At 32.3% G+C, this 13,989-nt stretch overlaps 1 protein-coding gene across 1 annotated transcript; it reads right to left on the bottom strand.

Annotated features, from left to right (window-relative positions):
- Positions 1-704: 704 nt before the first annotated feature.
- LOC147026509 (uncharacterized) lies at positions 705-2,145 on the bottom strand. Its single transcript, XM_085881969.1, has 4 exons — positions 1,997-2,145; positions 1,706-1,900; positions 1,415-1,609; positions 705-1,318 (listed from the first exon to the last, which is right to left on the bottom strand). Exons 1-4 carry the CDS (start codon positions 2,108-2,110, stop codon positions 1,028-1,030), a joined length of 795 nt encoding a protein of 264 aa, XP_085738095.1. The 5' UTR covers positions 2,111-2,145; the 3' UTR covers positions 705-1,027.
- Positions 2,146-13,989: the final 11,844 nt, after the last annotated feature.

Here is a 13,989-nt window from a genome sequence, read left to right as displayed (position 1 = left end):
TTTGAAAAGGGTTTTACTGAACGATGGACGAAAGAACTTTTTAAAATTGTTGATGTAATAGATACAGTTCCTTGGACTTATAAAATATATGATTTGGAAGGGGAAGAGATTTTAGGTTCATTTTATTCACAGGAATTACAAAAGACAAAACTAAGCAGATAATACACCTTTGTGGACACTCGAGGGCCAAGTCCGAGGTGTATAACAGTATATAATGTGTGTCAAGGGGTGGACGTTCTTACATCTGTGAACCCCAAACACAGAATCCTCAACTGAATAGTCAAGGCTTAACTTTTGTTTGTGTGTGTGTGTGTGTGTGTGTGTGCAATGGGAGCAATAGGTTGGCGCTTCACTCCCTCCTACTATACACCGTTGTGGACACTTGAGGGCCAAGTCCGAGGTGTATAACAGTATATAATGTGTGTCAAGGGGTGGACGTTCTTACATCTGTGAACCCCAAACACAGAATCCTCAACTGAATAGTCAAGGCTTAACTTTTGTTTGTTGATGTGTATGTGTGTGTGTGTCCCAACCCTCACATTCAAAATCTCAACCCCAACCCTCACATTCAAAATCTCAACCCCAACTCAATCCTCACCCAACACAGTCTTTTTCAAAATGAGATTTCCACATATATATATATATATATATATATATATATATATATATATATATATATATATATATATATATATATATATATATATATATATATATTTTTTTTTTTTTTTTTCTCTTCTTCCAATTCTGTCTTTTAAGGCTTTCAGGTTTGATGACATAGAAAGAGGGAGTAAGAACTTTCTTGATAGGTTTAAATCCCAAAGAGTGGTAGCATTTCAAGTCTTCAAAATAACCCCAACTTTCCAAGTCTCCAAGGTAGTTATTTAAACCATCAAGGCAGAACTCATTTACTGATTTTTCAAAATTTGTGAGTCTCCAAGGTAGTTCCCATATTTAGAACCATCTTGGCAGAACCCTTTTCCTGAGTCTCCAAGGTAGTTATTTAAACCATCAAGGCAGAACTCATTTACTGATTTTTCAAAATTTGTGAGTCTCCAAGGTAAAACTTGTATTCTGGCTCATCAACGTATAACTTGTTCAGTGGGTATTGTCTTGATAACTCACAATGAGTACTATTGCTGTAAAACTCTTTTTCAGGATTTTGCTGGTCTCCAAGGTATAACTCTTTGGTTGGGTCATTAAGGACGAACTCGTTCTGTGGGTCTTGGTCGCTCATAAGGTCTTCAACCAAGCCAACAATTTCGCCCCAAGTTGTAGCAAAAGCAGTATTTTCATTTCGTATTTCAGACACAATTTCCTGTGAGAGAAAATAATAATGTATTAATTAAGTTATTTAATTATTAAATGAGTATGCTTCAATCAAAGTTTGAAAATAGGAAAATAAAAATCTTACCTCAACAGATAAGAGGTTTGAATCCAGTTCATCAACTTGAAGGTTTAGTTCCATACAAGACAGAGAGTTCCAAGGAACACCAAAGTCATCCCACTCAAGGTCTTGGTCGCTCATAAGGTCTTCAACCAAGCCAACAATTTCGCCCCAAGTTGTAGCAAAAGCAGTATTTTCATTTCGTATTTCAGACACAATTTCCTGTGAGAGAAAATAATAATGTATTAATTAAGTTATTTAATTATTAAATGAGTATGCTTCAATCAAAGTTTGAAAATAGGAAAATAAAAATCTTACCTCAACAGATAAGAGGTTTGAATCCAGTTCATCAACTTGAAGGTTTAGTTCCATACAAGACAGAGAGTTCCAAGGAACACCAAAGTCATCCCACTCAAGGTCTTGGTCGCTCATAAGGTCTTCAACCAAGCCAACAATTTCCTCCCAAGTTGTAGCAAAAGCAGTATTTTCATTTTGTATTTCAGATACAATTTCCTGTGAGAGAAAATAATAATGTATTAATTAAGTTATTTAATTATTAAATGAGTATGCTTCAACCAAAGTTTGAAAATAGGAAAATAAAAATCTTACCTCAACAGATAAGAGGTTTGAATCCAGTTCATCAACTTGAAGGTTTAGTTCCATACAAGACAGAGAGTTCCAAGGAACACCAAAGTCATCCCACTCAAGGTCTTGGTCGCTCATAAGGTCTTCAACCAAGCCAACAATTTCGCCCCAAGTTGTAGCAAAAGCAGTAAGTTTTTTTATTAAGTTATTAAGTATTAATTAAGTTATTTAATTATTAAATGAGTATGCTTCAATCAAAGTTTGAAAATAGGAAAATAAAAATCTTACCTCAACAGATAAGAGGTTTGAATCCAGTTCATCAACTTGAAGGTTTAGTTCCATACAAGACAAGCACACAGCACACCATTGCCAGCAAAAACAAATGTTTAAAATGGAGCCTGGGTTTGAAGCTTTTATAGAGAAAGACTGGTGGGTGTGGTTTCCTTTGGAAATTCCCTGGGCAAGCCTAGGCAAGCCTTCATTGGGAAATTTTTCAAAACCATAACATCCTGTAATTTTCTAGTGATTTCTTTGTGAGTCAGAGATGAACTGGAAATGATGTAAGAGTGGGCGGGGCTTAGCAAAAGTAGGCGGAGCTTAGGAAAAGTGGGCGTGGCTTAGAAAAACACCGTACGAAAAGTGGGCGGAGCTTAGCAAAAGTGGGCGGGGCTTAGGAAAAGTGGGCGTGGCTTAGAAAAATACCTTATGAAAAGTGGGCGGAGCTTAGCAAAAGTGGGCGGGGCTTAGGAAAAGTGGGCGTGGCTTAGAAAAAACACCTCACAAAAAGTGGGTGGAGCTTAGCAAAAGTGGGCGGGGCTTAAAGAAAAGTGGGAGGGGCTTATTGAATACCTTGTGGGAAGTGGGCGGGGCTTAACAAAAGTGGGCGGGGCTTAAAGAAAAGTGGGCGGGGCTTAACAAAAAATAACCTGTGGCTCAGGAGGTGGTCAAACAAGAGCATTAAGAGAAGTTTATCATTTCGTAATGGCACAAATGGGGTATCTTAAAAAATATAAAGATTCAAATGTTTTGTTTGTCAATATTTTAGATGGGGATTATTGTGCAAAGAAAATATATATATATATATATATATATATATATATATATATATATATATATATATATATATATATATATATATATATATATATGTCTGGAGCCTGGTGTTGGCGCAGTGGTTAGGGCAGCGGCTTGGGATCCAAAAGGTCCTGAGTTCAAGCCCCGTTGGGCCACTGAATTAATACACCAGGGGGTTGACTCAGCCTGTCATCCTTCCAAGGTCGGCGAAATGAGTACCAGTATACTGGGCCGGTGTATACCCTGGTTAAAATAGGTGTACCATATCCCTGTGTCGTAAGAGGCAACCAGGGTTGCGTCAGGAAGGGCATCCGGCGTAAAACATGTGCCAAATCTCTATGCGGATCATACGGATGATCCGCTGTGGCGACCCCTAACGGGAGCAGCCGAAAGAAGAAGAAGAAGAAGAAGATATATATATATATATATATATATATATATATATATATATATATATATATATATATATATATATATGTGTATATACATACATATATACATATATATATATATATATATATATATATATATATATATATACATATATATATATACATATATATATATATATATATATATATATATATATATATATATATATATATATATATATATATATATATATATATATATATATATATATATATATATATATATATATATATATATATATATATATATATATATATATATATATATATATATATATATATATATATATATATATATATATATATATATATATATATATATATATATATATATATATATATATATATATATATATATATATATATATATATATATATATATATATATATATATATATATATATATATATATATATATATATATATATATATATATATATATATATATATATATATATATATATATATGTATATATATATATATATATATATATATATATATATATATATATATATATATATATATATATATATGTATATATATATATATATATATATATATATATATATATATATATATATATATATGTATATATGTATATATATATATATATATATATATATATATATATATATATATATATATATATATATATATATATATATATATATATATATATGTATATATATATATATATATATATATATATATATATATATATATATATATATATATATATATATATATATATATATATATATATATATATATATATATATATATATATATATATATATATATATATATATATATATATATATATATATATGTATATATATATATATATATATATATATATATATATATATATATATATATATATGTATATATATATATATATATATATATATATATATATATATATATATATATATATATATATATATATATATATATATATATATATATATATATATATATATATATATTACTTGTCTTATTTTCTAATAAAAAAAACTATCTGTATCCAAATATAACAATGACACATTATCCTGACACTTTGCTTTTAAATTATTATAGTAATCCTCATACATTAACGACTTTGACAAGTCAAGAATTGATGTTCCCATATAAATAGGTTTATCCATTTCAGTACTCTCTTTTTTTCAAATGAAGAGCACAAAAGTTCTCTGAAAACACCTCCGCTCACTCAATACTTGGTCAATTAATTAACGATGAAGCCTGTTTCCAAGATGCAGCAAGTCATATGTTTTGTCGATTCATAACATTTTCCATAGTCTTTCCAAATACTACAGCATAATTCATTAATTTCGAAAAGTCCTTCTCAAAACCTGTTTTTGCTTTAGTTCTCCTTTTTGTATTAAAATCAATATACTTCTTTAACCAATGACTTTGTTTCAATTTCAAAATCTGATGAATTTTCCTCACTCTCATCCCAGCAGATAAATATTGTCTCAAGTTCCTTTGATGCAAAACATAACTTTCTGTATCATTTAATGTTATGTAGTAAGTAGTTTTTTCTGGAGATTTACCTTTTATATTAAATGACTGTTGTTAATCACTTAACCATTCTTTTCTTGGACTTTGTTCATCAGGAGCATAAGGTAGGTCTTCTTGTTTGTGATGAAGTTCTTATGGATATTTTAAATCAACCTCAAAATAATATCCAACTTCAACTTCATCCAAACCTTTTTGGGAGGAGACAACAATGTCTTGTAAAACTTTTTCATAATGTTTTTCTTTCACCCATTTAAGTTTTCCATAAGGTAAAGATTGAGACATAGCCCACCCATTCAAATTGTTAGCATCATAATACATCAGGTAAGAGTTGATATTCTTATTAGAATCAGGAAGATATTTGTTATTTGCTTTTGCACATCTCTTGGAACACACTTGAGATTTTCCTCCTCTTTTAGCCTTCTCTATCATTAAAGGCATATCTATATCATGGATTAATTCCAAATTCTGTTTTGTCATTTTTAACATAGCACTCCAATCCAAACCTGGGGCTGTGTAAAAGTGAGCAGTGTAGAGTCCAAAAGAATTTTTGTTATGACAGACTGTTCTAAAAGTTTCAAACACATCAGTCAATAACAATACATCAGTTTTACGATACAAATCATGATATTCTCCAAGATTCTATATTAAACTTCTCCCAAACCTTTTTAGCTTGTATGTAATCTCTATCGGAAATATGAGTTTTATTTAACTTGCTATAGAAACTTTCCCTTGAAGGAAGTTGTGTATCTTTAAACTTCTCAAAATAATCCATGTAGTCATACAGATATACTCCCTTTTGTGATAAGAGATCAATCACTTCTTGATTTGAGAAATGTGATTTAAGATTGGGTAAGTTTTTAATATTTGATGCTGAGTTAGATAATGGACTTGCCATAAACTTGTATGTGTCAATAAATCTGATATGGGTAATGGGGGATGTATGAATTGTTTTTGTGAATGAGATGTATTTTTGATCTGTGTTAGGAATGGCAGAAATATCTCCAGATGTCTTTGAAAGTTCATTTATAAATAGATGTGTCATAGTGAGCGTTGTTGTGAAAAAAGACAGGAATAAAGTTTGGTGGCTTGTAATTAAGGTGACAACGGGAATGAGCTGGACCTCTAAATTTTCCAGTCAGATGACAATGATCCCTAACTTTGACCTCTCCCTCAATTTTCTCCTCACAAATATTACAGATACTGTTATTTTTAACTTCCTTTTTCTCTCCCTTTGTTCATGACTGGTTAATAGGTTTTAACCATTAATTCTCTTAGTCTTATGCAGTCTTTTTCAAATCGTCTTACAAACACCTCTGAGGCATCTTCTCCTCTATAAAGTTCTAACTTGTATTCATCACCAACAGATGATTGGTTATAATAACAGAAACCACAAGGAGTATGTTTTTGATATTTATTTGTGTATGATTTATTTTGATTTGGAGAAACAGTATCTATCTTTGCAAGGATACTTTCAAAATCAGCCTATATGTCAAAAGGATGTTTTATAGATTTGTTAAAATCTTTGAATGATATGTTTGAACCTGCTTTTGGTAAATTGATTATGGTTGATTTATGATTAATACAATATTTTGAATGTTGATTTAATCGTTCTTTTGTGTGAAGGGATTTGAGACGTCTCTTAAAAGGATATGCTTTACATTTTCTCTTGTATAGTTGTGATTTGGTTAATCTTGATAAATTTTTGATGAAAGCATAATGTTATTTTTCCTTTGATGTAAAGTAGAGAAGGTCAATGTGTGTTTCATCATTTTTATAGTTGTTTAAAATTTTTAATATCTGAACTTTGTTTGTATCAATTAATCTATATACATTAACAGAAAGATTATTCATTTTCTCAAATTTAGGAATATCTCCCAATGACATTGGAAACGTTAAATCTTTAACATTTAATGTATTCTCGTATTTCTTATAATACTCAACCCTTTCAGGTTTTCATTGTGGAGGATGTAAGTGAGCAAGAACAGACCATAGAAAACATTTATTATCTTTGTTTTGAATATTAACAACCGCTTTCTTAAGTTTTATATTTTTGGTAAATCAATATAAGAAGAAGAAGATTGAAGAGGATATGATGTTAAGATGTGTATATCTAAAAAGATTATTTTTGTAATAGCAGATCCACTACCTACGACGGTGTTATCAACATCTTGTTCTTGTCTCTGGAGTCCAGCGTAAACATCACATCTCACAAAATCTTGAAATGATGAGCTAAAGTGAGGGTTTGTCCTCATATAGGGAGTTGTTTCATCACCTTCTCTTACCATATCAATTTTACTCCCATATAAAACTTAAAAGTTTTCATTTCACTTATTGTGTTTTTAATTATACTTTCAATACTTTGTTTAACCATATCATCGGCTTCCATGATTGAAGATGATCCAGGGTCTTGAAAGCGAAACAATCTTATTTTTATATGTCCTTTAAATGCCGCATCAGTGTTTTCAATGGAGAATTTAGTGGCACCTTCCCCTTCTTCATTGTTCTTGTGTTTGTGTGATTGAAGGTGTTTATTATAAAAAATTTTTAAGAAAATCAATAAAAAATTTAAAAAAGATTGTTTCTTGGTCAATTGGAGATATTTGTCTGAAAAGATTGAATGTGTGTTTGTTGGTTTGAAGGTGTTTTTTATAACATTTATATTCATGTTTACAAACATTCATGATTACGTATGTTGTATTCAACATATTAATATCACAAAACTTTGCTAAAAATAAAATTTTCTAAATGAAAATTCCGTTTAATTTACGGGTGAATCTGTTTTGAAAATCATTTTATCCTCCAACTTTTTTCACTTTATAAATACAATGTATGAAGACAGAAAAGACAAGTTTCAATCAATCTCTTCATTTGTAAAAGATACTGAGAAATATGTCGAGGATGTAAAATTGAATAACGATAAGTATAACAACTATTGGATAAAAATAATTATTGTGAATAATATGATTTCTTCAATTTCCTTCATGGAAGGGCTTTTAGTATATCTGGAAGAATGTCAATTAAAGTAGCTCCAACAAAAGTTTCTCCTCTCCTTCTTGCAATATATTCAGAACTAGAAAAAGCTATGAAACAAGAAAAAGTATCAAAAATGAAAAACCTCATGGATGAAGCTTTAGAAAAAAAAGATAAGACCATCTGTAATATGCAAGGAGAAATTTGTATTTTTTTCAACAACCCTAAAGATAATATAATACGGATGATATACCTTCTCTCCAAGATTTGGATAAATTAAAAAAGAACCTCATTATTTTTGATGATTGTGTTAATGAGGGAAACCAAACGGTAATGGATAGCTCCTGCACAAGTGGGAGACATTCTTCTTGTAATTGTATTTATCTTAGTTAATCATACTTTCAACTCCTTCATTGCTCAATAGGGAACAATGCTTATACTTTTATTTTATTCAAGTTAAACTCAATAGATATAAACAATGTTTGGAGAGATAATTGTTCTACATTATGTTGTAAAATGGAATTTGGGGATTATATGAAGCACATGACTGAAAAATATGATATATTGTTGTGAAACAAGATGAGATATTGAGGGATATATTTTTCATTTTATAAACAATTACATATATAAATGACAACTATTATTATAAATCTTGTGGGTAAATCTGCTTCTGGAAAAAAAAAACTTTTGTAAATCAAGGTTCTTGAATAGTAAAAATTAAAATATTGTAAATTTGCTAAAAAAAAATTTGTAGTTTTTCTTACAATATTTGTTTTTCTGTAGTTTTTCTTCGTAGTTTTTCTTACAATATCTTACAATAAAAAAAAATTGTAGCACCATGTAGTTCGTATTGTATCAACAACAACGAGAGCAATAAGACCTGGAGAAGTAGAAGGTGAAGATTATTACTATATTTCAGAAGAAGAACATGTGGTTGAGGAATGAAGGTCAAATATTTGAGGAGGTTTCTCCAACAAAATATTCACATTGTAAGAGTGAGTTAAAGAAACTAAAATTTGGTGGTCTTGGGATATTAGAAACTAATCCAGAAGGAATGAGACAAATTATTAAACATCTGAGTAGAAATGGGGTTAAAATTTTATCATTCGGTTTTGATGTTGATGAAGAAACTCAATGCAAAAGTAGAAAAAGCAGAGATACAAGTATTAGTGAAGAAGAAGAAATTACAACTTGTATTAATCTTAATAAAGAATTTGATGAAATTTTTAAAGAAAATGATTTATTTGAACACATCTACTTTAATGATGAAGAAAAGGAAAATTTCCCTGTTGACCTTTATAATTCAGTGAATGATATTTTCCAATCAATAAATATAAGCGAAAGAAAGAGCAAGAAGATTTAAGGAACATCAAGAGTTGGTTTCAAAAGTTGTGAAACAACAGGAAGACATAAAGAAAAAAGGCAGACAGAAACTAACGGGTGAAGAAGCATTTGAAAGAAAACAAGATAAATTTTTAAAACCACTTTTAAAAACTTCCCAAGAAAAAATTATAGATGCTTACAGAGTTCCCACAATGGAAGATACTCCAAAAAAACTTCAAATGTTAAAAGATTTCAGTCAAATGACGGAGGAAGCATAAGGGCATATAGGAGAATTAGAATATGATGATGGATTATTTCAACAACTGGAATAGATTAATCAACCCCCTGATTATATTGTGAATGCTCTTCAAAACAATGAATATTCAGTGGATTCAAAAACCAAAGCAGGAATCATTCCAACAGAACAACCAGTAATATTTCATCTTGTTGAAGAAGATGGATTGATATTTAATGATGAATTAAGGTTCTTGCGTTCTGCTCAACCGCCTGATAAACTAACTCCGAGATTAATATTTCTTCTTACAAAAGATGGAAAACAAGGTTCAACTGTGAGGGATGAAACAAAGTATTTTGATAAACCATTGGATATGAAACATAAGGATGATAGAGCATATATTAATCTGCTGGACTCTCTTAATTATAGGGATAGTCTATCTGGTAAAAGTAGGAAGAATGAGAAGGAGAAACACATTATTCAGGCTTTAAGTATCCTTGGTTCACGTGTTAGTTTTCTTCCAAATGACACATCACAATTAGTTAATAGACTGTTATTGCGGTTCGGTCGTAAGAAGGCTGGAAATAATTGTTTCAATGAAGCATCAGCCATTTTTGACCAGTTGATGAACATGAAAATAATTAATAAATGTCAATACAAAGACATTTTATCCCATATTAAATTTGAAGAGAAGCACAATCCTTAGTTTTAATTTCACAACAAGCGACCACACATCTTCATTCCCATACCCAATACAACTTGATGCAACAATAGAATATGAGGCATCTTCTTTGTTGATGGAAACTTATAATACCTTGTTTAATATCACCGAGAAAAATGACAAGTTTAGTTATAATCCCGGAAGTGGATACAAAACGATAACAGTTTCACCCGGAGCATTTGAGATTTCTCAAATATCTTCCGAAATTGCTCGCCTTATTAAAGAACAGGACGATGAACCAAAAATATTGTTCAACACATTCAAAAACATACTTCAAAATCAACTATTAAACCTAAAAATAACTACAAGGTTGATTTCACAATTTATAATGCATTTCGTGAGTTATTGGGTTTCTCCTCAAAAAATAGTGAAACTAATGGGACGTTTTACAGTGATAATGTCATTCAAATATCCTCAGGCATAAATTCGGTATTAATTCACTGTGATTTGATTGATGGTGCTTATAATGATGGAATAAGAACAAATACAATATTTTCATTCAGTGCATACTCAACCCCAATTGGTTATAAATTCAATATCGAACCCAAAAATCTGGTTTATCTCCCTGTATCAAGAAAAACCATACACAGAATAAATTTTAGGATAACTGAACAAGATAATCGCATGATTTCTTTTAAATGAGAAATTATATCCATCAGAATTCACCTAAGTGAATTTTTCCAATAAATAAATACGATGGTTATTGTAAGGAAACACGAGTTGGGAAAATATAAAATAATTACGGGGGATGGGATGTTCCTTTCCCCATACAACAAGGGTTGCTTCTATCTGGTGTCTTGTTTGAGGATTCTAGAAACCTAAGAGACAAATGGGGGTCGGACATCAATTTAGAAAAAAAGGAGATGGGATAATTGATACTCTAATGGGTATAGGTTCAACTATTCATAAACATAAAGACTTAATTGCTTCAACTGCTTCTGCTGTGGGAAATGTAGCGGGTGCTATAAAGAGTATAAAAGATGCCCAAAAGGAATCTCATGAATTGCAAGCAATAAAGGAAATTAAAGGCCCGGTCACACCTTGACGTTTTAGCCAGCGATGGCAACGTATTAAAATGTATGTAAAACGCTGGCTTACGTTGAACTTTTGATGTTTTTTTTTAAAGATTCGGACGTATTCATAGCGACTTGATCTTATGTATAACGCATTGGTAACGGACACAGAACGTTTCGTTGTGTTATAGATAACTTATACCAACGAATGCTGAACCTGTTGTCGGTCTACACAACCGATGCCCAACGATAGTCTAACTTAGGCATAGCGCATTGCACGCATCGCAGACGATGTCGTGACGTAGCCTATTAAAAGGCTGATGCACAACGATTCGAATCATAACTGCTGTAGAAATGGAAGTGTCAACATCGCAGTCACACCTTGGCGATCTTGCCAGCGTATGCCGACATAACAAAAATGTGTCTAAAACGTTGGGGCACGTCAAATACGGTATGAGTAAGTTTGGTATACGTGAGTGAAACGCTAAAGTACGCTATCATACGTCGTAGTAAGTAGAGTACGTCAAGAAATTTTAAACATGTTCAAAATTTTACGACGTACTCGGCGTATGACACACGTTCCGCATGCGATGGGGATAAGTTTTACACACGATATGTGGATGCTTACACACGTCCACAAAGGCTACTTATAAGCTACTCATAAGTCGAAACACGTTGCGGTAATGTCTTTTTTACGCGAAACTTATTTCTAATTTATGTTTGACGTGCTTTGAACCAATTCTTTACGTAGTCCCAACACACATCGACGTATGTAGACGTATTCCAATGACGTCTTCCGGTCGACAAAAAAAAATTAACGTGTTTCTAGCTTACAACTGCCATATAAAGACGTGTTCCCAGCGGTTTTGGAAATTGGTATATAAAAATGCTGCTCATAAAAGGGGAACCCAACAGTGTTTTCGAGTCCTTTTTGAGTCGATGTCCATGTCAGCAGTAACAGTATCAGTATCAGTATTAGTATTAGTAGTGGTTTGTTCATGTTGGCAGTAGTAGGTGAGTGTGAGGGGGAGGGTGTGGGTTATGATGGATCGTCCTTGCGTCCGCGTGTCCACGGGTAGGAGACATCTTTTCACCATTGTTCGAAGTTCTACGCGGCTAATTTTTTATGGGGCTTTTTCAACAATGAGCGAAAGCTTGTTTTTACGATTTAGGTCAATTCATAACGGGTTGGACAAATGCACAATGAACTAATAATGTGCATAGAGCGCTTTGATTACTTATAGATACGATATACCAACGAATAATTATCGTGTAGCCGGCGTTCACAAAATATGCCCAACGATAGCCGAACTTATCTATATCGTGTGGCAGTTTATCTTTGCCGGTGAGGTAGGGTTTGCAATTCATAGGCTGCCACTCAACGATTTAAATGGCTGCATCTCCACTATTGAAAGTAGATGCTTGCGCTCAACAATTGGATTTTTTTTTACACTCAACGACTTTTAAACGGTACCACTCAGCTATTTTCATTGTTTACAATGAACGATTTAAATTGCTGTCACTCGCCTTTGTTTTTTGACGCTGGGGTTTGGAAATTTGAAGCGTTTCTTCTGAACGTGTTAAAACGCTCAAACTCGACTATTTTAAATAGACGCTGCTGATGGACAATTGGAATCATAGCCAAGCTAAACATCGAAGTGTGAACAGCCAACGACGTATGGCTGTGTTTTTCAGCGTGCTCTCAATGTTATCAAAACTTACCCATAACGTATTCAACGTGTGCCAGCGTTTTAGAAAAAAAATTCAAAAATCAGCATATGTTGGCTAAAACGTCAAGGTGTGACCGGGCCTTAACATTGAGAGCACGCTGAAAAACACTGCCATACGTCATTGTATGCTGGCTTTAAACGTTGTACTTTTTGGTTGTCCTCAAATTTTTTCATGCTTGAAATTTCACGACGTATGCCGGCGTATGACTCACACGTTCCGCTACGCTGGCCACAAGTTGTATGCACGGTCTGCGATCGTTGACAGACGTCAACACATGCTACTTGTAAGTTAATCATAAGTTGAGACACGCCGAGGTAATGTTTAGCGTACCCGAAACTTATTTCTAACCTATGAATAACGTGTTGTTGGCACGTTACGCGATCGTTGCCACACATCGACAGACGTTACTTTTAAGTTACTCATAGGCTAAAAGACGTCGGTATAATGGATCGTCCTTGCATCAGCGTCCACTTATTTGCAGCATTCTTCAAACTTTTCTTCGGCATGACGAGGATGTTCACACTTCGATGTCTAGCTTGGCTATGATTCCAATTGTCCATCGGCAGCGTCTATTTAAAATAGTCGAGTTTGAGCGTTTTAACACGTTCAGAAGAAACGCTTCAAATTTCCAAACCCCAGCGTCAAAAAACAAAGGCGAGTGACAGCAATTTAAATCGTTCATTTTAAACAATGAAAATAGCTGAGTGGTACCGTTTAAAAGTCGTTGAGTGTAAAAAAAAATCCAATTGTTGAGCACAAGCATCTACTTTCAATAGTGGAGATGCAGCCATTTAAATCGTTGAGTGGCAGCCTATGAATTGCAAACCCTACATCACCGGCAAAGATAAACTGCCGCACGATATGGATAAGTTATATAGGCTATCGTTGGGCATATTTTGTGAACGCCGGCTACACGATAATTATTCGTTGGTATATCGTATCTATAAGTAATCAAAGCACTCTATGCACATTATTAGTTCATTGTGCATTTGTCCAA

The sequence above is a fragment of the Eptatretus burgeri genome, chromosome 5, assembly GCF_056783735.1.
Source record: "Eptatretus burgeri isolate ZD-2024b chromosome 5, Ebu_testis_v1, whole genome shotgun sequence".
Lineage (NCBI taxonomy): Eukaryota > Metazoa > Chordata > Myxini > Myxiniformes > Myxinidae > Eptatretus > Eptatretus burgeri.
Note: the sequence above shows the minus strand (reverse complement) of the source record. Positions and strands in the feature narration are given on the sequence as shown.

Bases quoted from the DNA above. Each gene is read 5' to 3' on its own strand.
- LOC147026509 (XM_085881969.1), bottom strand. From the start codon at position 2,110: ATGAGCGACCAAGACCTTGAGTGGGATGACTTTGGTGTTCCTTGGAAC. The intron at 1,610-1,705 runs GTAAGATTTTTA...TTTCTCTCACAG, and splicing joins CAAACCTCTTATCTGTTGAG to GAAATTGTGTCTGAAATACG. The intron at 1,319-1,414 runs GTAAGATTTTTA...TTTCTCTCACAG, and splicing joins CAAACCTCTTATCTGTTGAG to GAAATTGTGTCTGAAATACG.